This window comes from Onychostruthus taczanowskii, unplaced genomic scaffold (genome assembly GCF_017590055.1).
Source record: "Onychostruthus taczanowskii isolate IOZ18803 unplaced genomic scaffold, ASM1759005v1 scaffold6, whole genome shotgun sequence".
Classification (NCBI taxonomy): Eukaryota; Metazoa; Chordata; class Aves; order Passeriformes; family Passeridae; genus Onychostruthus; species Onychostruthus taczanowskii.
In genome coordinates, this window is record NW_024503679.1 from 17,998,419 (window position 1) to 18,021,375 (window position 22,957).

General features: G+C 55.5%; 3 protein-coding genes across 3 annotated transcripts in view; 2 read left to right on the top strand and 1 right to left on the bottom strand.

The window, feature by feature from the left end:
• Positions 1–3,700, top strand: part of ADAMTS7 (ADAM metallopeptidase with thrombospondin type 1 motif 7) — a 33,669-nt gene extending 29,969 nt beyond the window's left edge. The window contains exon 26 of the mRNA XM_041418465.1: positions 3,455–3,700. Coding sequence (XP_041274399.1) covers positions 3,455–3,615 — 161 coding nt within the window. The 3' untranslated portion in view covers positions 3,616–3,700. The remainder of the gene's footprint in view (positions 1–3,454) is intronic.
• Positions 3,701–9,986: 6,286 nt separating this feature from the next.
• On the bottom strand, positions 9,987–12,645 carry CIAO2A (cytosolic iron-sulfur assembly component 2A). Its single transcript, XM_041419122.1, has 5 exons — positions 12,481–12,645; positions 12,039–12,203; positions 11,488–11,537; positions 11,147–11,192; positions 9,987–10,432 (listed from the first exon to the last, which is right to left on the bottom strand). Exons 1-5 carry the CDS (start codon positions 12,602–12,604, stop codon positions 10,335–10,337), a joined length of 483 nt encoding a protein of 160 aa, XP_041275056.1. The 5' UTR covers positions 12,605–12,645; the 3' UTR covers positions 9,987–10,334.
• Positions 12,646–13,017: 372 nt separating this feature from the next.
• The window catches only part of SPG11 (SPG11 vesicle trafficking associated, spatacsin), a 28,944-nt gene continuing 19,004 nt past the window's right edge, over positions 13,018–22,957 (top strand). Inside the window, 14 exon segments of the mRNA XM_041419043.1 lie at positions 13,018–13,460; positions 14,985–15,169; positions 15,302–15,529; positions 16,036–16,210; positions 16,768–16,905; positions 17,583–18,040; positions 18,258–18,403; positions 19,054–19,186; positions 19,289–19,444; positions 19,895–20,073; positions 20,211–20,387; positions 20,688–20,759; positions 21,614–21,741; positions 22,355–22,527. Coding sequence (XP_041274977.1) covers positions 13,024–13,460; positions 14,985–15,169; positions 15,302–15,529; positions 16,036–16,210; positions 16,768–16,905; positions 17,583–18,040; positions 18,258–18,403; positions 19,054–19,186; positions 19,289–19,444; positions 19,895–20,073; positions 20,211–20,387; positions 20,688–20,759; positions 21,614–21,741; positions 22,355–22,527 — 2,785 coding nt within the window. The 5' untranslated portion in view covers positions 13,018–13,023.

Here is a 22,957-nt window from a genome sequence, read left to right on the forward strand (position 1 = left end):
AGTGGTGGGGCCAGGAGGTGCTGCTGAGTGAGGCATGGAGAGCAATTAATTAACTGCTAATTAACAGCAGGAGTCAGTGGGAAAGGGATGCTCCAGAAAGGACTCCCTGCTTTGATAAAAAGTAGGGGAAAGATGTTGCCTGCAGCAGGGCTGACACCTGAAAACTGTGGGGTTTGGGGGTTTCTCCCAGTTTTCCCAGCTGTGGCTGTGTCAGTGGGGATGACCCACTCCATCCCATCCATCCCCTCCCTCCATCCCCTCCATCCCTCCATCCCCTCCATCCCATCCCCTCCATCCCCTCATGCTGACCAGACACCACAGGAGGCACCTCAGCCCCAGAGCAGGACTCTGGGATAATTTATTTGTTAAATTCAGCTCCGAGAGCATCCCGAGGGCCAGAGGTCAGCAGCCTAATTCCCTGGATTTGCTAGCTCAGCTCCAAGCTCAACCTTTCCTTGTTTTTACAAAACGTGTTCCAGGAAGTTTGTTTTTCCCAGGAATAAAAGTAAAAGCTTAGGTCTGGCTGGCAGAAGCTTAAATGAAATTTAAAGCGACTTCCACACCGACCTAAAAAAACAGCCCAAAAAAAAGTGGGGGTTTTCAGTCTCCAATGTGCTGACTTAGCCTGGATTTTTAAAGCCCTGCTTTAAGCTATTTCTTTAGCCTAAAATTTGGCACGGACTTATGGAACGTGTTTCCAAATGAAGTGCGAGGATTATATAAAAAATTGTTAATAGAAAGAAATAGCAGTAACAGCATTCAATGAAAATTGGGTGGGTTTGTAGGTCCCTCTCTGAAGAGCTGACAAATTAAGTGCTTATTACAGCTTCCCTTGCCCAAGACCGAATTCCAGGGAGGAATCACAAGCTCAGCCAAGATTTTCAGACCTGATCCTGACCCCGCATGCATCCACCCTGAGACTGCAGCAGGATCTGGGAAAGTGATGGGAACTGAAGCCCTCAACGACTCCCACTGGCTTCCCTGAGTTCAGGGAGCGTTGGGAACGCTCTCAGGCGTGGGGTGGGATTGTGGGGGTGTCCTGTGCGGGGCCAGGACTCGGGCTGGATCATCCCTGTGGGTCCCTTCCAGGCTGGATGTGTTATGATCCATGAGGTCACTTGGCTTTGGAGCCCTGGGGTCTCCTGTAAGGTCAGCAGAGCCTGCAGCCAAGGGTGGTGCCTCTGTTGCCCATCCCATCCCTGCAGTTGTGCACAGTGCTCCCGTGCTGTGTGGCTGGGGGGGTGTTCAGGGAGCTGTGACCCCTGGCAGGGTGGGCTCGGGGTGCTGGCCATGGTGCAGGGAGCAGGAAGGGGCTGAACCATCACTCCATCACTGGAGAGCAGCTCCCAGCTCTTTCCAAGGAAGGCAGGAGGCAGCTTGGTTGTGATCCATAAACAACTCTCTAGGAAGCTGCGAGTGCTGGATGTCCTGAGGGGTTGGGCATCCCCCAGCAGGGCCCAGGACATTCCCAGCCCTCCGTGGGCATCCAGGCCGATTGCCACTGTCATGGGACAGCCCTGAGGTGCTTCAGGAGCCCTGCTGAGCCACCCCTGTCCTGCAGCAGTGCCTGTGTTCCTGTGCTCCAGCGTCCCAGTGCAGCAGGGCTGGGCTTCAGGGGCTGCCTTGTGCAGGGATGCTCCCAGGGAATTATTATCCTGGCAGCCCCGTGGAGCACAGCACCCACAAGCACTTCCCTTGTTCCAGTGGCTCTGGTGCTCCCACAGCAGGTCTGGGATGTGCTGCACTCCTGGCCTGGGCTGGGCAGGGATTCCTCATCTGCTCTGCTCACCCAGCAGGGAAAACCCACTGCTGGTGTCCCAGCAGGCAGGCTGAGGTGTGGTGTGAAGCTGGGATCCCTCCATCCCGCTCTGTCAGCACTGTGGATCCAGCAGTGCAGGGATAAATTGCTTTTTGGGGGCACAGGGACACCCCGGCCGGGCACAAAGAGCTGCAGCTGGGGAGGCAGGGAGGAAACACCTCAGCTGAAAGAGAAAATAAGTTTTGGAGCAGTGTAGTGAGCTCCTCGCTGCTGGGCTGGGGGAGGGGGCTGTGGCTGAAATCCCAAACCAGGGAGAAGTCTCTGCTCTGCATCCGCCGCATCCCTCGCTCCGGCTCTCCCCTGGGAACGGGGCAGCAGCGTTCCCTCGGCACAGCCCTCGTTCCAGAGGGGACAGGGCGAGGGCAGTGGCCAGTGACAGCTCCCCTGGCTCGGTCACGGCGTTGTCCCTGCAGAGAAGTGTCCTGAGAAAGAGAAAATCCCATTTCCCTGCCCCATTTCTGTCCCTGCTCTGCGTGGTCCTGGTCCCAGGGAGAAGCAATGGGGGGTTGGCCCCAGAGTGCATCAGCTCTGCCCTTGTCCAGAGAAAAGCTGTCACCTATTTTCATTCCTTGTACAGGAGGTAAAACTGGAATCACAGAATCTTAGATTTTAAGCTTAGGCTCGGTTTTGAGTTGGTGTAATTTAAGTGACACCACTGGGTGAGAAGCTGCAGGCTCAGCGAGTCGTGCCTTGCTCCGAGATAGAGAGAGGAAATCAAAAATTCAAACAAAGCAGCTCTGTGTTCATATAAACCGTGTGTGTTTGGGGATGGGTCTGTGCTGCTGGGCTGAGCCCAGGTGGGCCTGGGCTGCCAGTGGAGCAGCCATCCCCTAAACAAAGCCCATCCTCAGAGCAGCCCCGGAGTTGTTTTGAGGGCTGCAGGACAGCTGCAGGAAGCAAACGAGATGATGCAGGTCCTCAAAATAACCAAAACAATTCAGAGCAAAAGGAATTCTGGCCCTTCCGCTGGCACTGGGGGGGCTGGGGGCTGGCAGGAGGGGACACTGTGTGGGGGTTGTCCCCTGCACCTCAGCTCTGTGCCCTGGGGAGCTGCTTTGGAGCTGCTGGCAGCAGCCCAGGGGTGCTTTCTGCTTTCTGCCCAGGTGCCCAGGTGCAGGAGGGCTCTGCCCAGGGCAGCCCTGTCCGTGTCCCCAGCCAGCTTCCACAGAACCCTGGATGGGTTTGGGCTGGAAGGGACCTTAACCAGCATCTCATTTCCACACGGGACACCTGGTGACCGTGCTGACACCGGCACTGACACCCTCCTGTGTGGTTGTGTTTGAGGGTCCCAGCACGAGGGAGGAGACAAGAATCTGGACTCTGTTTCAGAAGGCTGATTTATTATGATATTATATTATATTAAAATGCCGTGCTAAAACTATACTAAAAAGAATAGAGAGGATCCAGCTAGAAAGGAAAGGAAGGAATGAATAACAAAATCTTGTGACTGCTCACAGCCTCGACACAGGTGGCTGTCATTGGTCATCAACTCAAAACAATTTCACACGCTGGGTAAACAATTCTCCAAAGAAGCAAAACATGGAGAGGCTGAAGCTTCTCAGGAGAAAAGATCCTGCCGAAAGGATTTTCCATAAACACGTCTGTGACACTCCTGTGCTCCTGCTTCCCCTCCAGGTGTCCCCTGCGAGCGCGACCGCCTGACCTTCGCCTTCTGCCAGACGCTGCGGCTGCTGGGCCGGTGCCCGCTGCCCACCGTGCGAGCCCAGTGCTGCCGGAGCTGCCGCCAGCCCGGCCAGCTGCCCGCCCGCGGCCACCAGCGCCTGGCCCGCAGGTGACAGCCTGTCCAGGCTGCCGGGACCCGGGTGACAGCGCTGTCCCCAGGCTGCCGGACCCGGGTGACAGCCTGTCCAGGCTGCCGGACCCCCGGGTGACAGCGCTGTCCCCAGGCTGCACGACCCGTGGGTGACAGCACTGTCCCCAGGCTGCCGGGACCCCGGGTGACAGCCTGTCCAGGCTGCCGGACCCGGGTGACAGCGCTGTCCCCAGGCTGCACGACCCGTGGGTGACAGCACTGTCCCCAGGCTGCCGGGACCCCGGGTGACAGCCTGTCCAGGCTGCCGGACCCGGGTGACAGCGCTGTCCCCAGGCTGCACGACCCGTGGGTGACAGCGCTGTCCCCCCGCTGCCGGACCCGGGTGACAGCGCTGTCCCCCTGCTGCCAGGACCCCCGGGTGGCAGCGCTGTCCCCCCGCTGCCGGCCCTGCCGGGCTCGGTAACTCGTGCTACTCTCACACGGTGCTCACAGCACGGCCGGGCCGGGGGGTCCCGCTGCTCCCACCGACACCCCGGGGGATGCTGCCGGGGCACCCTGCAGGAGGCAGAGGGAGGGGGAATGAAAGCAGCAATAATTCGGGGAAGACCTCTCTGAAATGCGTATGGTGCTATCATTTGACATTTGCAGCCTCTCGAAGGTGTTGGCTGGCCAGCACGAACCTTGATTTTTATTGTTATTTTTATATCTCTGAGGTGAGCATCCAGCATTCCACCGGCTCTGCCGACCCTTTGGGGTAGGATTTTTTTTTTTTTTTGCCTTTAAGGACTTGAAGCTGGCAACCCACTCCTGTAATTTTCATTAAAATGTTTACGCACTGAAGCTAAATAGATTTAATTTAAGAAGTGGAGGCAGGGCAGAGGAATAAAGTTTCAGCTTCAGCTGGGGCTGTGCAGGGCTCTGTCTCCCCATTGCTGGCTTCCTCTGCCAAAGCCATTTTTGTGTCCCTCTGGAGCAGAGGGCATCACTGGGGACACCGAGGTTTGGAGTCCACCAGGGCATTCCCTTGCATGCATTTGGGCAGGAGAGTGGCACATCCCCTCCCTCGTGGGCAGCCAGGTGCTCAGTCCCTGGATTTCTCTAAGTGTAGCAGTGTAATGCTTGGTTAAGGTGTTTTTTTTCTGCGGCCTTACAGGCTGAACCCTTTTTCCCCTGCTTATCTAGATTCTCCTCTGTTAAGGTTAGCTGATTTTTAACTAGAATATCCAATTTACTCTGAGGCACAGCCCCTACTGCCTGCTCCCAGAGCGGTGTGGGAACAAATCCCTCCCTCTCTCAGGGAGGGATTCCTGCCACCTCGGTCTCTGGAGGAGGGCAGGAGCATTTAGGTAGGAATTCCTTTCCCTATTACTCTTCAGGCTGTGGAGGGTGCCCAAAACCTGGGGGACCTTGAAGGGCAATCCTCCCTGCATGGGCAGGGTCAGGCTGGAGCCCATCCCGGGCTGCAGAGCTCCAGGTGCAGCTCCCTGGGCAGCACTCAGCCCAAATTCCTGTGTGTGATTTGTATGCAAAACACAAGCCATGACCTCACCATTTGTGCTTTATTCCGTTCCAAGGTGGTGTAAAGTTTTTATGGTCCAAGAACCTGTGTCCAGTCCTGGTTTCCTTGTCCCCAGCACCATCTGTCCCACACCCCGTCACCCTCCCAGGATTGCAAAGGGACAACCCTTCTGTTGGGCCACAGCTCACCGAGTGTGTTAAATTAAACAGTTACTGAAGGAAACAGGTGGGTTTCACATTTTCTCCTCCCCGTGGGGAATTCCGAACGTTTTCAGCTAATTGGAGATGGTCCAGGCACTGGCAGCAGGAAGGAACGATCAGTTTGCATCTGAAAATCATTCACAGCTGCCCTTTGCAACTGGGATTTGTTGATTAAAACATGAGCCGGGCTGATGGGGTAAATCAGTTCTGCACATCTATTTCTTTGAGGCCCGGGATCTGGTGAGCCCCTCGTGCAGGGTCCCAGCTGTGGCTGGCTGGGGGCACAGGATAATCCCTCCTGTGGGACACCAGGCCATTTCTAGCCACGTAACAAGCCAGGCCTCCCACCAGCACAGAAACTGCATTATCAGTGACAATAAAACACATCTGGCTGAAATATCTGCAATATTTTCATTCAGTGAGACACCTCCAGTGAGTGTCTCTGGAAAGAGGCTCTTCACAAGGGCCTGGTGTGACAGGAGGAGGGGGAACGGCTTCCCACTGACAGAGGGCAGGCTTGGATGGGATGTAGAAATGCCTTTTTTCTTCTTCTAAAGGCGCTTTCATTGTCTCAGCACAAGCAGGATGTTATTCAGACACAGCTGCTGCAGTGGGGCGCAAGGAGGAAAGGGCTCGTGGATCAAAAGATGTTTGAAATCGGATCGTGGAATGGTTTGGATGGGAAGGGACCTGAAAGCCCATCCAGTTCCTCCCCCTGCCACGGGCTGGGGCTGGATGGGCTTTCAGATCCCTTCCCAGCCAAAGCACCCTGTGATTCCATGATCTGCTGGAAGACTCTCTGAGAGAGCCTTTTGGCTTCAGATCAGAAGTCAGACCTTTGTGCCTGCCTTGGTCACCTCCAGACATTTCCACGCTGGAGACAGGAAGGAAGAGGAGCTCGTTGGGTGGGAAGCAGCAGCAGCTGCTGCTGGAGGAGCTTGTTTGTGTCTCAGACCCTCGGGAACCCTCCAAGTGCTTCCACAGCCCCGGGAGCTGCCGGCTCTCCTGGCAGAGCACCTGTGGTCACAGATTCAGAGCTCACCAAACGCCTCTGTCCAGCCCAGATGACCTCAGCTGGAGGGTTTTAGGGTCACCAGTCCTTCAGCATGGACTGGGAGGAGCACGGTCCCAACCTGGGCAGGCGAGGAGGCAGCAAAGCCAGAGGGAGCAGGAGCAGCTCAGCTCCTGCCTGTCCAATAATGAGAAATGGGTTTATTTCCTCTTGTTCTTAAAACCTCCTTGTGCTGCACAGAAAGGCCTCACAGGCACAGCACAGAGGGGCAGCAAAGCCAGCACAGCAAGGGAAGGATTTGAAAAATGTCACGGGTTTATCTTTTTGTTTGGATTTTAATTGGCAGCTGATCGCTGCCAGCTGCTCCGGGAGGGAACAGCCCTCACCCACCCACCCACCTCGGGGTGCTGCAGCAGCTCATCCCGGGGCTGCCCGTGGCACAGGGACATTCCTGTGGGAAGTAAAGCACGGAAAAGGGCAGGAGGGAAAGGAGCTGCCCCCTCCCCAGCTGGCACCAGGGCACGGTGTGTTCGCTCACCCGCAGCAGCCGCCTGCCTGGGAAATGCAGTGAAGCCGCTCCGCATGTGCTGCTGCGGGAGGGCAGGGCTGCCACCAACCCACAGCCCCGGCCCGGCCGAGGGAAGGCTCAGCCGGGTGTAAGCATTTAGGAATACCCGATAGAAACAGCTCTGTCCCTACGCGCGACTGCTCCGCTGCCATCTGCGGTGAGTGCCAGCTACACCCCGAGCGAAGTGTGTGCAAACTCGAGCCCTCTGCACGGCCCTGGGGGCAGGGGAGCAGCCCCCGGCCCTCCTCCTCCTCCTCCGGGAGGTCCGGGATGGAACGGGATATCAGCCCTGGAAACGCCAGCGGGAATCCAGGGGCTGCTGGAAATCGCTCGGAGTGTCGGGGCAAAGGGACAGCAGGGTGGCGCTGGCACTGCCTGGGGGGAACAGAGATGGGAATGTCTCTGCCGGGCTGAGGTTTGAGCCAGGCCAGGAGCTCAGCCTGGGCTCGGGGTGCTCCCCCCTGCCTGAGGGTGCCCTGGCTGAGCTCCCCAGCTCTGGGTTTTGGGGGTTTGCTGAGCTCCCTGCTGCTCTGAGCCCCTGCAGAGCGGTGACCCCCGGAGCGCAGCCTCCTGCCGGGGTACCTGCACACAGCCCGGCCCCTTCACCTCAGAGATTCCGTGATCCACGCCGGGAAACAGCAGGGAAAGGGCAGAGCCTGCTCAGCTCAGCTCAGCTCAACCCCTGCCCCGTCCGCTCCTCCGCTTCCAGCTCGTCCGCAGATCCTGCAGCGAACCCCGGGGGCTGCTGCTGGTGAGGGGCACGGGGCAGCCGGGGGTCCCCGGAGCCGGGAGGGTCCCCGGGCTGGCCCCGGAGCCGGGAGGGTCCCCGGGAGGGTCCCCGGGCTGGCCCCGGAGCAGGGAGGGTCCCCGGGAGGGGTCCCCGGGCTGGCCCCGGAGCAGGGAGGGTCCCCGGGCTGGCCCCGGAGCACGGCGGGTCCCCGGGAGGCTCCTCCCGGCACGGCGGTGCCGTGGGTCGCTGGTGCCCTCTGCAGTTGTCCCTCTGCGCTGTAAATGCAAAGGATTCATAATCCGAAGGAGCAGTTTTAGGACTTTTTGCTCCCGGGTTTGGAGGAACAGCCCGAGTTCCCTGCCCGGTGGGATCCCCCTGGAGCTGTCCCCGTCCCCTCCTCGTGTCCTGCTCGCTGGCTGTTCCTCTGTCACCTCAGTGTCCCCAAAGGCCGATGGCAGCAAAGCCCCTGCCCGCCCGCTCCGTGGGGCACAGCGGCGGGGATGGACGGAGACCCCGAGCCCGGTTAAACTGGAAAGGCTGGGGGTGCAGCAGAGACCCCGAGCCCGGTTAAGCTGGAAAGGCTGGGGGTGCAGCAGAGACCCCGAGCCCGGTTAAGCTGGAAAGGCTGGGGGTGCAGCACACCGGGATTCACTCCCAGAGCTCCAGCCATGCTCCACTGCCCGAGGAGCTGGGAACATTCCTGTTCCAGAGACCTGGGCTTGGGATCGCGCCCATTTTCCCAAATTGTTGCTCCGGAGAAGAACTTTTAACCTTTTGTGCCCCAGCACAAATCCCTCAGGGCTAAGGACCAAAGGGCACTGCGGGAACCAGGAGAGTCACCTCATTGTCACCAGAGCATCCCATCGCCCGTCCCCTGAGCTTTTGTCAGAGCTGGGAGTGCGGTTTGGGTGGTGGCACCGAGCTGTGAGGGGCACCCAGAGCCCCCGGGAGCCCACCCAGGGAGAGCAGCTGCTATCTCATGGCCCCAGGATGCACAGAGCCTCCGTGCTGGCAGAGATATCTGCACTCTGAAAAGAAAACATCAACCCCCCTGCTGGAGGGTAAAAAACCCCCAACAAATTCCAGGAAAGAAGCCAGCAGATAATGGCAGCTGAGGCTCCTGGAGCATTTGGTGCATTCCTGAAGGAGTGACCTGCCCGGGCCCTTCCCAGCAGTGGGGTGGGACACAGGACGTGTCCCCTGTCCTGGCACGTGAGACACATCTGGCCATGGGGCTACAAAGGAGTTTGAAATGCAACTGCGTGGGGTGGGACACGGGACGTGTCCCCTGTGCTGGCACGTGAGGCTACAAAGGAGTTTGAAATGCAACTGAAATTTAATTGAACTGAGAAACTGGAGTTGAGAAGTGGGTTTTTTTTCACACCTGCACGAGCCTGTGGAAAAAAGGGGATTGTTCTCCTTTGCCTTTAATTAATTTTTTGTTTAATTGAAGCTGAGAAACTGGAGTTGAGAAGTGGTTTGGTTTTTTGTTTTTTTTTTTTTTTCACACCTGCACGAGCCTGTGGAAAAAAGGGGATTGTTCTCCTTTGCCTTTAATTAATTTTTTCAGCTGGTTTGGCACTTGAGGGGAGGGGCCTTGCAGTGCCACGGAGCAGTTCGCTGGTTTGCCAAGGGGAACATTCCCTGTTTATAACGCTGAATCCATTCAGGGAAGCTTTATGGGGTTGATTAAAAGGGCCACAAACCCCTGAAATCCCCAGAGATGTCTGCACCATGCCCCGAGGATCTGTCACTGTGGAACAGCCACAAGCCAGGGAGCGCTCCAGGGAGGAGCAGCTCCCCAAACCCCTCAGCAGCCACGGCTGCAGATCCTGGACACCTGGCAGGAGGAGCAGGAGGAACCCCCTGATCCCCAGGGAAAGGTGAATCCATGCTGAGATGCAGAGCTGCTGGAAGGAGCCGGGGAATGGCCCAGTGGGAAAGGTGGGCAGCTGGAAACGTCAGGGATGCTCCAGGTGACAGGAGCAGTGACAGGAGCAGGACAAACACATGGAGCAGGAGGGGCTGGGGGATGCTGTCACACACTGCAGGCAACTCAGGAAAAGCAGGATCAAGTTCTCATCCACAGGGAAGCTTCAGCCTCAGGGTGGTTAGAAAGCAAAGCTTCCAGAATCAGAAGTGTGTGACATTAACAGAGCACGAGCATTTAGCAGGAATTGTGTCCCAGTAAAAATCTCCTTGTTCTAGTCCAGTCCCTCAGCTCCAAATTCTTCTTCTGACTTAGTTTCAGCTTTAATGTTTATCAACACCGAAGAAGGTGAATGAAATTAATTTCTGTAATAGAAATCTAAACTTGATCCTTAAATAAAAACCAAAACGAATTCAGGACCCAGAAAGCAACACTTCAGTACAAGAATCTGTTTTATTTTTACAGTGCAGTGATTGAAACAATGTAGAAATTCAACTTGCAAAACTGAATTTGTATCACAACGTCTCTCAGAAGGCAATGCAGATGTGTTGCTCTGAATCACAAAATATTCCTCTGGACACCAAAAATTACAAACTTCCAGCACTACACACCGGGCTTTCTTTAGAGACTGATTCCTCATAATTTAAAATCTATCTTATAAACAATTTCTCTTTAAAAAAAAAAAAACACATGGAAGGTAAAAACAACTCAAGTATTAACCCCAAGGCCTTGCTGGTTGTGGTTGGCTGGGCTGGCAGCAGGGCTGTCCCAGGCTGGGGTCCCTAGTCGGGCTCAGTCACGCACTGCTCCACGATCTCACGCAGGTTGGGGTTCTCCATGGCTGCTGCCACCCTCTCCTTGTCATTGATCTGCTTGTTGACTGCAAAACACCCAGGACAGGGCTCAGGGACACAGGGGGCTCAGCAGGAAGGGACATTTCCAGGGGCATTGCTGGGAAGTGGGGAGCGAGGCAGCTGCAAGCGCAGTCACAACAAAGCAATAATTATAATAATTACAATAAGAAGAATTCACTTTTGCAGCTCAGGAAAAGGGTGTGAGGTGTTCCAGTGGCGTGTCCCAAAATCAAGAGTGAAATTCAGGGTACATGAGTGGCCCAGGTTCAGTTTGCAGCTCTTTAGCCACAATATCCCATTTCTGGCAGGCACAATATCCCATTTCTGGCAGGCACAATATCCCATTTCTGGCAGGCACAATATCCCATTTCTGGCACTGCTGGGACAGGGCCTGGCTCTGGCTGGGCACAACATGCCAGCTTTCCTGCAAAACCTGCCTGAGAAACGTCCAGATTTGCAGTGGGGAGTTCAGGACAGCAGGACCAACAGCTGAGGCAGCTCCTCACGTCAGTTACTCAGTTTTGTTACCAACACCTGCCAGAACTGGGGGGGGTTTGGTTATAAAACCAAACTAGCAAGCAGCAGTGGTCACAGAGCCAGCACAGCCCTGGGAACACCCTGATGCCACTGGGTGTCCAGGCTCTGATTTGAGGTTTTCAGGGGATTAGTTTCTGGGAAGGCAGGGGAGCAGAGGACAGAGCACAAGAGGCTGAAGCCATGCATGCACAGGCTCTACTCACTGTCCTCCTCCGTGGAATGTGTGCCCTCAGAAATGTAGATTTCCAGCTGCAGGAGAGATCAGCAGTGTAATTAGGGGCAGCAGGGCAGGGGAACACTTTCCTCCTGGCAGGAAAACCCTGTCCCCACACACACAGGAGGGGACAAGAGCTCCCTTTGCAGAGCTCAGCTGGGAGCGTGGAGCCACCACCCAAAAACCAACTGCAGCGACCCCCAGGTAATTAATGTGCTCTTTAAATTACTGTGGTCAAGTCTCTAAAGGTCTGTGAATCTCTGTGTTGAATTTAGGGAGGCTGCCATTCATTCATGGAATTTCAAACAGGCTCCAAACCAGGCACTTTACCTTGTGTCTAAAAGGCAAACATCTCTGAAGTTTTATTCTTAAACAAAGGCCTGTTAAAAGAGAACACAAAAGAGATTTCCCTGTAAAACTGAAGGTCTGAGGAGCATTTTCACAGAATCCATGCTTAACAACCAGTGTAACCCTTTGTACTCTGAGCAGCACCTGCCAGAGGGAAAGGGGACAAGCAGAAAGCTTTTTTTTTCTTTTTCTTTTTTAATTTAAGAGCTGACAAATTGGCAATTAATAACATCAATGAAGTAACTTGGAGAATGCAAACAAAGAACTCTGTACCACTTCCCAGCAGAGTTTTCAGAAGTTCTCTTGAAGAGATTCCCTAACATGCCAAACACATGGGCGTCCCCATTTCTCTGGATTTGGGTTTTTTTTTTTTTTTGCTCACTTTCTGGTTCGGTTGCACTGGTGGTTGGGCTCTCAAGCTGCAATTCCTGATCAAACCCACACATCCAGGCAAGGCTGAAGGTGCCCTGGGCCTGCTGGCAGCCCCCCGGGAGCCGAGCTCTTTGTTAGTGATGCAATTAACAGGATCTCACCGATGAGAGTGGCCAAGGAGCAATGAGGTACTGTTGGTGTAAACCTGATGACGACCAGATATTCATCCTCCCCTATCTCCTGCACCTCCACGCAGTTTTCTGTCACCACTTCCAGTTCCTCCAAAGTGTTTGGCTTCTCCGGGTCCCGGATAGTCCGGATGATATCTGACACAAGCGAGCACGGTGAGGGACCCTCCCGGCTCTCACAAAAAGGCATTTTCACCAGCACCCCTTCCCCGCACTGCTCGTGCTGCTCTCCTTGGAAGCCACAAGCGATCCCAAGGAGCCAAACGGGCCCTCCCTCGCTGCCCCAGCCCCTCGGGCCCCTCAGCGCCCCGAGCCCCTCAGGGCCGCGCGCGTTCCCCCTCAGCCCCCAAGGGCAAAGCGGGACCACGCCCGGGGCTCCCCGCACGGCCCCCCCGCCGCGCCCTCCGGCAGTCACCGTAGACCTCGAGGGCCCTGTCGTGCTCCATGGCGCGGCTCGGGGGCGCATGGCGGGCGCTACCGGCGGGGCTCCGCCACACCCGGCCCAGCGCCTGCCACAGCAGCGCCAGCGCCAGCGCCATGGCCGCGCTCCGCCATCGGCCCGCGGGCCGCGGCGCTTCCGCCTGGGCGGGGCCGCCGCCGGCCAATGGCGACAGGGGGCGGGGCCGAGGAGGGCCAATGGGAGAGGAGATACCGGGAACAACGCCCATGTGGGGGCGTGGCCTCTCCGCCTCCGCGGTGGGACCCCGCGGAGCCGCGGCCGGAGAGGGGACACGGGGACACATGGAGACCCCCGGGACACGGAGAGGGGACACGGAGAGAGCCGGGGACACAGAGAGGGGACACGGGGGGACACGGAGAGACCCCGAGACAGCGACTGGGGACGCGGAGAGATCCCCGGAACAGTCCCGGGACGTAGAGGGACCCCCGGGACAGAGAGTGGGGACACTGAGGGGCCCCCGGGACAGCCGCTGCCCCAGAGCGGGGACACAGAAATACCATGGGGATCCATCTGCAACAGAAATCAGAGAAAACACACAGAGAATTCTACTTAAAGGAAACTCTGCTCAAGCGGCGGGCCGGGGGGACTACATCTCCCGGCGCGCATTGCTGCGCGCGGTGCGTGCTGGGAGTTGTAGTCGCGGCCCGGCGGCGCCCAGCTGACCGGAACGAGGGGCGGCCCCGTCGGGATGGCGGCGGCGCGGGGCGGGCGCTGAGGCCGGGCAGGAGGATGGCGGCGGCCGGGGCGCGGCCGGAGCTGCGTGTGCTCCTGGTGCCCCGCTCGGGGCAGCCGCGGGACGCGGCGCGGGCGCGGCTGAGCCGAGCCCGGCACGCCCTGGGCACCGTGCTGCCGGCCGGAGCCATCCGCCTGGAGTCGCTGGGGCCGGGCGGGGCCGGGCGGGCCCGGGGCAGCGTCCTGCCGGGAGCCTGGGCCGAGTGAGTGCGGGCCGGGCCGGGCCGGGCCGGGCGGGGCTGCCGGGCCGCAACGGGAGCGCTCCGGAGCCGCGGCGGGGCCGGGTGGTGTCTGTCTGTCTGTCCGGCCGGGTGGTGTCTGTCCGTCCGGCCGGGTGGTGTCTGTCCGTCTGTCCGGCCGGGCCGTGTCTGTCCGCCCGGCCGGGTGGTGTCTGTCTGTCTGCCCCGCCGGGCGGCGTCTGTCCGTCCGGCCAGGTTCTGGCTGTCTGTCCGGCCGGGCCGTGTCTGCCCGTCCGGGTCACGTCTGTCTGTCCGGCCGGGCCGTGTGTGTCCGCCTGGCCAGGTTGTGTCTGTCTGTCCGTCCGGCCGGGCCGTGTCTGTCTGTCCGGCCAGGTTGTGTCTGTCCGTCTGTCCGGCCGGGCCGTGTCTGCCCGTCCGGGTCACGTCTCTCTGTCCATCCGGCCGGGTTCTGTCTGTCTGTCCGTCCGGCCAGGTTCTGTCTGTCTGTCCATCCGGCCAGGTTCTGTCTGTCTGTCTGTCCGTCCGGCCAGGTTGTGTCTGTCTGTCCGTCCGGCCGGGCCGTGTCTGTCTGTCCGTCCGGCCGGGTGTGCCCACGGCAGCTGAGCCCAGGGCAGACAGGGAGGGTTTGTCTGTCGGGCTGTTGGCTTCGCGCCCCCGTGCCCTGAGTGCTGCGCCCGGGTGACGCTCGGCGGTCACATGGTGGCTTTAACTCCTGGTGGCTTTACCTCGTGTTGGCTTTAACTCGTGGTGGCTTTAACTCCTGGTGGCTTTACCTCGTGGTGCCTTCAGCATCTGCTTTGGCAGCTGCCGTGCTGAGCCAAAAGCACGCCTGATCCCTGAGCCTTGCAGCACCAGCCGCACATTCTGTGTCACACACAGTCCCCAGCTGCTTCGGCTTCCAGCGACCTTAATGCCACCCAGTGCCACCCCGGCCGTGGCAGGGACACTGCCGCTGTCCCGGGGTGCTCCCGGCCCCGTGTCCGGGTTGTTCCAGGGGTGGGCAGTGTTCCAGCATTGTCACAGGGCTCTGCTCTCTGGTTTGCCCTGCCCCGTGCCGTGCTCCCGGCCCCGTGTCCAGCCTGGCCCGGGGTGTTCCAGCATTGTCACAGGGCTCTGCTCTCTGGTTTGCCCTGCCCCGTGCTGAGCTGGTCGCTGTCTGTCCCCTCCCCAGCACCACGGAGCAGGTGTGACACACCCAGAGAGGTTCTCGGCCCAAAAACCAGGGAAAAGTCTGGAAATGGGCAGCGTGCTCTGCTCTCCCTGGTGCTGGTGTTCTCCTGAAGCAGAGCATCCCTGGTGTCCTGGGTGGCCAGAGTGGAAAACGCAGGGGATGGAGCCCCTTTGTCCTGCAGAGGAGGAGGAGGAGGAGTTCCTCAGGCTTGTCCTGCCGGGGATGAAGCAGTTCAGTGCTGGGGTGGAGCAGGGGTTTCACTCTGAAGTGGAGGTGGTGTCCCCAGTCAGGGCACATCCAGAGTGGGGTGGGCAGAGGGAATAAAGCCATAACCTTCCTGAATGTTTCACCTTCAGCTTCGCGTGGGACAGCTCAGAAGATGATGGTTCACAATCCAGCGAGACAAAGCTCCTGGCTCTTGCTCAAAGCCATGACCTGTTTGTCTATGAATTCAGCGTAGAGGATGGAAAACACAACCCGAGTTCCCTGCACAGTTGTGAGGCAGAGACACTTAAAAAGCTCCTTGAAGCCAAAAACATAAGTGAGTAAATTTCAGTGTGTTACACCTGTGAAATATTGCAGCTCTGGTTCTGCTGCTCCTGCTGGGATTCCTTTACAAATCAAAAGTCCCAGCTGGCTGTAATCTGAAATTTAAATATCTTTAAATTTACAGGTCTGCCTTCAATTTCCTCTGTGAAGATTTTGTCTTTTGGAAACAACAAGTGCAAACTTCTGCTCAACCAGTCTGTCCTTGTGCACCTGACCTTTCCTGGGGAGGACTCACCCCCAGAGACCTGTGGCTGCTTCCCCCTGGCTCTGCCTCCAGGAGCTGTGGGCAGGATTGCAGACTCCCAGTTCTGCAGGGGGATCCTGTTCCTGTTGGACAGTGCTGGCTGGATTTGTATCCTTTGCAGGAGAGATTGGGAAAAATCATCTGCAAGAGCAAATTGCCTTTCTCTGCTCTCAGGGCTGAGCAGAAATTTCTTTACAGACACTGAAGTGGTGCCTGCAGAGAAGGTTGTGCAGCCAAATCCTGGCTGTTGTAGAGAAGTGCCACAGCTGTGTGTGCAGGGTTTCCCAGTGCACATCTGGGTTTATGGGTTCCATGGAGGGGTTTGATTCATGGGTCTGTGTAGAACTTCTACTGTCACCTCATGGCTAAATTAAAGCAGAAATGATCTGCAGGCTCACAGGGAGCCTGGGAGGCAGGTTTGTGCTGGGATGAGCAGGGGCTCAGGCCTGTCAGCTCCACCAGCTGCTGCCTTCACCCTGTCCCTGGCCATCTCCTCTGGCACATTAAAGCACAGTAAAGTCAGCTTGCCTTTCCCTCCTCCTGGAGCCAAAGCTCAGCACCTTCCCCTGGTGTGTAACTGCTCTGTCTGGGCTTTTCCTTGATGCTGTTTGCAGACATATTTGACTGCTGTGATGGAGCCACCCTGGGGAAGGTGGCTGTAGCCCTGGGAGCTGCCCAGGGCCCTGTGTCCCCCCTGGCTGCCCTGGCAGTGTCCCCTGACCTCAGCACGGCCGTGGTGACCAGCAGCTGCCAGCGTGCCCTGGCTGTGCAGCTCAACACCTACTTCAGGTACAGCTCCCAGGGGAGCCTTTGGGCTGCCCTGACCCTCCCAGCTCCTGAATTCTGGGCCTGTCCTCACCAGGGTGCTGGCAGCTTCTCACTCTGACTTCTGTGCTCGAGCAGAGATTCCCTCTCTGTTTAAAGATTGTCCTTGCATTGCTTGCTTTAATGTATTCTCTGTCAAAAAGGAAACTGTATGTATAACAGCTCTTCATTTAAATCTGCCTGTTAACGAGCAGGTAAACCTTTTCTTGCCTTTCACATTTCTGCCAGGAAGATGAGGTGCTCTCAGTGCCAGGGGTGGGTGGTAGAACCTTTTAGAAATTCTGTGGGGTGTGGAATGATCAAACTGTACTGGTGCAGCTGTGCTGATTTAGCTTGATGAATTAGGGCCAGGTGGTAATTAAGAGGTGTTGTCCACCTCAAAGGAAGGAGCATCAGGTTTTGATGTCTCACCTGTTACCCTGAGAGAAAACTGCACCCGGAGCTCCTGGAGGAGTTAAACATGAAAAAAACCATCTTAAATCATCAGAGCAAGGTGAAATTTCATATTTATTTCTTTACAGACAATTCCCTGAACATTTGCTCTGTAAGAGAGATCCTGAAAATCTTGCAGTGAAGCCTCCAGAGGGACTGGACGAGGATGAGCTGGCCAGTTCTGAGCACAGCATGGAGCTCCTGTCAGCACCTTTCCGCACAGACAGGTACAGGAGGGAGAGCCTCCTGCACGGGCTGGCCTTTGCCTCCTTGGGAGCATGATAATAAACTGCTGATCTGCTTTTTCAGTTGTAGCTGTGGCAGGTAAAGTCAGCCATTCTGCTGTAGATGTTTCGGGTTTGGGGTGGACCAAGACAGCTTTAGGTGTGGCACTGGACAGCTTCCAAAAGGAATTGCTGCTTGGGGGTTACTCTGAGTCTTAGAGCATTGGTGCTAATGGAGCATGCCAGTTAGAGCTTGGTGTATAGATGAGAAAGGTTCAGCTCTGGAGTTACTTCTGTTCTACAGTTTTTTAATTGATAACTACTTGTTATCAATTAAAAATAGTAGAACGTTTATATATAACCATCTATAACTATAATTTATATATAGCTATCCATAACTGTCTGTTCTGCTGTCTTTTAATTGGCATTTTCTGTGAGGAAAAGAAAACTTTTCACTAAAATTGCTGAGCATGGATGTTGTCAGCTGATCCAGCTGTGGTCGCTCAGCTTGGCTGCAGGGAGTATTTAAATGCAAATAAAGAGGCCATGGTAGGGTTAAAATGCAGGATGCTGGATGGATTTTATGAGCTCTAAGTGCATTTTATTTAACTGAGAGAGCTTTACCTGCCTTGTTCGTGAGGTAATGCCTGGTGTTACAGGTGACTCTGTCCCCTCGGCAGGTCCTGGAAGGCACACCTGTCCTCACTGTGGGACAGAGTGAGGGGAAGGAGAACACCAGGCTCTCCAGGTTTGGTGAACGACTTGAATTTGCCTTGGTATCAGTTCTTGACCCATCTTGAAGATCACGATCCTGAAGTCTGTGAGGATCCAGAGAGGATGGTGGCCTTTGTCCCCCGGGCTGTGACGTGGGCAGCTTCCCCAGCCCTCCAAGGCCAGCCCGGGGCTGCAGGACAGCAGTGGGCACAAATCCCCGTGGGAGCAGCCCAGGAGGTGGTGAAACTGGAGTGCAAACTGGTGACTGGAGCTAAGGCTGTGTTTGTGCTGCAGGCACAGGGCACGGGGCTGTCTCTGGCGCTCTGGGATTTTGAGTCCCAGGACGTGAGGTGTTCCCACTTTGGCAGGAGCAGTGTCTACGTGGAGAGCAGTGCAGAGCTGCCACTGTGTCTGCTGCTGACAGGTGAGGGCTCATCAGCTGTCCTGGGACAGCTGCTTTAGGGGTTTCCAGTGTTTTACCTGGCTGCTGGTGGGGAGCTTCATTGCATTCCTGCCTGGGGGGATCCAAACGGAGCCGCTGCAGCTTTGCCCCTCTCCTCTGGAAGCAGCAGTGGGTAGAAATGCTGCTGCCCAAACCGTGGCTGCTCTGTCTTTAATAATGGCTTGGTTGTGTCGTTCAGAGCGTGGTCTGTCCCTGGTCCTGTTTGGGGTCACTCAGGAGGAGTTCCTGACCAGGCTGATGATGTTTGGCAGCGCTGCAGTGGTGGATTCCCTGTGCCACCTCAATGGGTGGGAGAGGTGCTCCATTCCCATCCATGCCCTCGAGGTGAGGAGAGCTGCCTCAGGCCTTGCAAATAACAAACGCTCTTTTTCAAGCATTGAATGCAGTTTAGCAATGCCAGTGTGGGTTTAGACACGATTAAAAGTGTGCCTCAAACCTAGGGGCAAAAGGATGTGGTTTAGTTATTGAATAAACAGTAAAACCCCAAGCAGATGAGTAACCCAAAGGAAGAAGTACAGCAGCAAAGTGAATGCACATTAATAAAATAAAGAGAACAAAGCAGTGCTCAAAATTCCCTCTTAATTGGACCCAAAAGAATTTTGCCAGTTTCTGCAGCAGTTTTTGTCCGCTTGCAAAATGTAAAATATGAAATCCTTGGAACTAGATTTCTGTGTTTATTGTGCTGTTCTTATAAAATTGCTGTAAGCCTATTCAGAGTCCTGATTCTCACAGTATTTACTTCATATTGCTGCAATAACATTTTGTGTGTGAAGATCCAGGGCAGGGCTGGAGCAGAGCCTGGCAGAGGAGCCTGGCAGGCTGTGTGCAGCTCACCTTGTCACTCCAGGCTGCAGGTGCTGCACACAGAGTTAAATCCCCTCTGGTTTTCTGTGTGTGTCACTGAGGATGGAGGAAGAATCCCACGGTGTTTGGGTGGAAATCCGTGCTTAATTGTTCTGTTTCTCTTTGTCCAGGCAGGCTTGGAGAATCGCCAGCTGGACACAGTGGACTTGTTTTTAAAAAGCAAAGAAAGTGGTTTCAGTCTGTCTGCAGCCTGCCCTGGGCCTGAGCACCCTGGGGGTGCTGCCTCCCAGTCTTACCTGAGAAGTGAGTGAAGAACCTCAGCTGCCCAGGGGTTTATTCCATCCCTCTCTCCCCGTGGCTCAGTGCAGGATGCAGATGTGTGAGCTGTTTCTGGAACCCTTGCAGATTTGGAGGAGCTCAGGCCAGCTCTAAACTTGCTCTGCTCAGCAATCCAAGACAATGACATGGAGCCTCACAGCAAGCCCTTCTCTGAGCAGCTCCTGAACCTCACCCTGACTTTCCTCACCAGGCAGCTGGAGGAAATCTTTGTGCACACAGAGGGTAAGATCACTCTGCTGGCTCATATCTAGTGATGTGTCATCATTTCAGTAAGAACTGCTAATTCTTTTAATTAAAAGCTTAGATTTGCCTGGAATTAACAGAAAAAAAATACTAGAATTAAGTGAGTGAAAGATGTTCATCCCTGTGTTTTAGATTGGGTTTACCTGACTAAGAATTGGTGGGAATAATACAAAATTTCAGTTCTCCTTTACTGGTCCCTGAGCAGGAAAACCCCTCAGTGAGGGCAGGGAGCTCTGTGGGGTTGTGGCTGTGTCCTGACAGGGTGCTGGGCTCTCACTGCCTGCACAGGGGCAGAGCTGATGTGCTCTTCCCTCTGAGGGGTGTCTGTTTATTAGTCATAATCAGCACATTTATTAATTCAGCATTGCCAAACATTAAAATCCTGTCTGTTCATTCCCATTTAACTGATCTCCTGGATGCTTTTGGCAGAACCTGACGAGTTCCTGCAGAAGGCTGCAGATATTTTAACTGATTACATCATCAGACTGAGGAAATTCCTGAGGAGATACCCTCACCCAGTGGTGACCCCAGGGCCCACGGGAGCTGAGCTGGATGAGGACCTGCCTGAGATAGAAGAGAGCCAAAAATGGGAAAAAATGACACCAGAGGTGAAAATCAGCAAGCCAGTTTTTGCTACTGTGATCAACTTTATATGAGGAGATCATTTATGTGGAAATACCTGAAAGCACTGGGGAAGAAAATCAGCACAGGGATGATGTAGTTTGTCCCATGTTTTTGTCTTTAGGAAGTCATTGCTGAGGCCATCCTTAGCAACAAAATCCCAGAGGCCCAGATCTTCTTCAGAAGGCAGCAGCATCCTGCTGAGAGCCTGCAGGAGTTCATGCAGACAGGTTTGAGCCTGGTCTATGACTGCCTGCTGAGGGGCAGCCCCAGGGAGGCCTCGGAGCTGCTGAGGAACATGGTGAGAGCTCTGGGACTGCAGGGCACGGGGGGCTGCGGGCCCTGGGGTGGGCTGGTTGCCCAGAAACAGGAGGGATTCCAGTGGGAATGGGCAGCTGAGGGAGCCTGGCTGTGGCTGTGTGCTGGCTGAGCTGCTCAGGGAGGGTTTGGGGACAGCAGGGTAGGAGCTGGGGCAGGGTCTGGCACAGCCTGTTTGTCAGGGTTGGGTGCTTTGGGAGGAAAGCAGCCGTGCTCATTCTGGGTTTGGCCTTTCCAGTGTGTCCTGTGGGCACCTTTCACAGTGAGTGTCTCTCTGTGGCAGGGCTTGGACGTGAGGCAGGAGCTGCACAAGATCTGCTTCCACACGCAGGACAGGCACGTCAGGGAGCTCCTGGTGAGTGCAGCGAGGCTGCTGGGCTCCACCCTGCAGCCTCAGCTGGGGCTGTGCTCAGGGAAACCCTGGGAAATGGATTTACAGAGAACTGGGCTGGCTGTGTGTGTTTGTATGTGAGCTTTGAGGTGAGAAATGTCGACTTGGAGATGCTATGGAACAGCACAGACGTTGTTGAGGGAGAAGTGGAACTAGAAACAAGTTTCAAAGGATGGCCTTACAAATAAGACTAGATGTTTTAGAGAAATAGAATCATGAAAGGTGTATTGCAGTAGGACCCGTGAGGGGTAATTTTAGATGATTGGTTTTAAGGTATTTGCAGGATAGTGTAGTAAAAGCTGATAGGCTAAGAAACACTTAGAGTGTAATTAGGAAATAGTTGGCTTCTGATTGTGATGGTGTGAATTATAACATCTGTATTGTCTCACCCTTCTCATGAGACTGAAAATGGAAAAAAAGCTTTTAAACACCTCTCAGTTGCCCCATCTCTGGGTCAGAAAAAAGCTTGGTCTGAGAAAACCCGACTGCACTGACCTTCAGAGCAGGGACAGCCAGGGCTTGTACCTGCACCTGAGGGCATTCCTGGGGCATTCCTGTTCCTTTGCATCTGCACTTAAACTGCAGAGCTGTTCCAATGTCACTTATTGCTCTGATCTGCTTCTCTCACACAGTCTGGAGTCCTCTTGTCATTTAAGTGCATTGCCCTCTGCTTCCAGAATTTTTTTCCTATAGTTGGTTAATTGTTTGCACTTGCAGGATCATTTACAACTTGAATAGATAAAAGACAGATAAAAAGTGGGAGCAGTTGGAGGTAATATTTTAACAGGTGGAGGTAACATTTTAATTTTGAATTAAAGGTGAAAGTCTTACAAGAAGAAAATTATTTTTCTGAAAAAGAGAAGAAAATTATAGACTTTGTGCATCAGGTTGAAAGATTCTACTCTGAATCCTTCCAGGAAAAGGAAGAGACTCAGCCTCTTTCCAGGTAATGCAGGTTATTAATTTTAATTAATAGCATTTATGGGTTTTAAAACGTGCTGGATTCTACATTCTGTGAGATTTACTGCACTAGCAAATAGAGTCTTTAACTTCATTAATTTCACACTGGTGTTGGTTTGCAGAAGTCAGTGTGAGGACTGAGTAATTTTCTCATTACTGTGGCAGTTGCTGCCCCGTTGTCTCGTGACAAACTGCTGTGTGAGTCATGACAAACTGTTGTGAGGGTGACAGCTCTGCTTCCAAGGAAGCATTTTTAATAATAATACTGGAATCACCACTCACTTATTCCTGTTCAGATGCTTGCTCTGCTTTTGATCCACGATGTCTTTAATGCAGCAAACCAGATAACCTAGGAAACAATTTTACAGTTAAATAATGGTAGAACTGTTACCATACTCGTAGTTTGTTGGAAAAAACGAGGCACTTCTTTACTTCTCAACCCTGGAGCTCAGGTCAGTCCCTCTGGCACGCCGGGCTGGGGGCTTTGCTGAGCCTTCCCCAGGGGCTGTGTGCTGTGCTGGGGCTGCTGAGCCCCCCCTGAGCCCCCTCCCCAAGCCCCCCTGAGCCCCCCAAGCCCCCCTGAGCCCAGCCCATTGCAGGTGCAGCCCCTGGAGGAGGCAGCAGGAGCTGGCGGGGCCGCGGGCAGTGCTGGGCTCCCAGCTGGGCTGGGGCAGCCCCCGTGCCCCCCGGCTCACGGTGACCCTCAGCTGGGCTCTCTGCTGGGAGCAGCTGCTGCAGGAGATGCTGCTGCTGCCCTGGACACCACGGCAAGGCAAGTGCTGTGCCTCGGGGGGCTGGGGGTGCCCTGGCACGGCTGTGTGGGATGGGGGGGACAGCCACACGGGGCCTTGTGTTTGTCACTCACAGGGGGTGGCGTGGGTCTCACCCCGCTCCATCCTGAGGGTCTCACCCCGCTCCCTCCTGAGGGTCTCACCCTGCTCCATCCTGAGGGTCTTCCCCCGCTCCATCCTGAGGGTCTCACCCTGCTCCCTCCTGAGGGTCTCACCCTGCTCCATCCTGAGGGTCTTCCCCTGCTCCATCCTGAGGGTCTCACCCCGCTCCCTCCTGAGGGTCTCACCCCGCTCCCTCCTGAGGGTCTCACCCTGCTCCATCCTGAGGGTCTCACCCCGCTCCATCCTGAGGGTCTCACCCTGCTCCATCCTGAGGGTCTGGGCTCCTCCTGTGGAGAGGGATTTAGAATT

Excerpts from the sequence above, each read along its gene's own strand:
- CIAO2A (XM_041419122.1), bottom strand. The coding sequence starts at position 12,604 with ATGGCGCTGGCGCTGGCGCTGCTGTGGCAGGCGCTGGGCCGGGTGTGG. Across the intron at positions 12,204-12,480 it reads CAGGGCCCTCGAGGTCTACG|ATATCATCCGGACTATCCGG; the intron begins GTGACTGCCGGA and ends CGCTTGTGTCAG. Across the intron at positions 10,433-11,146 it reads ACATTCCACGGAGGAGGACA|TCAACAAGCAGATCAATGAC; the intron begins GTGAGTAGAGCC and ends GGTGTTTTGCAG.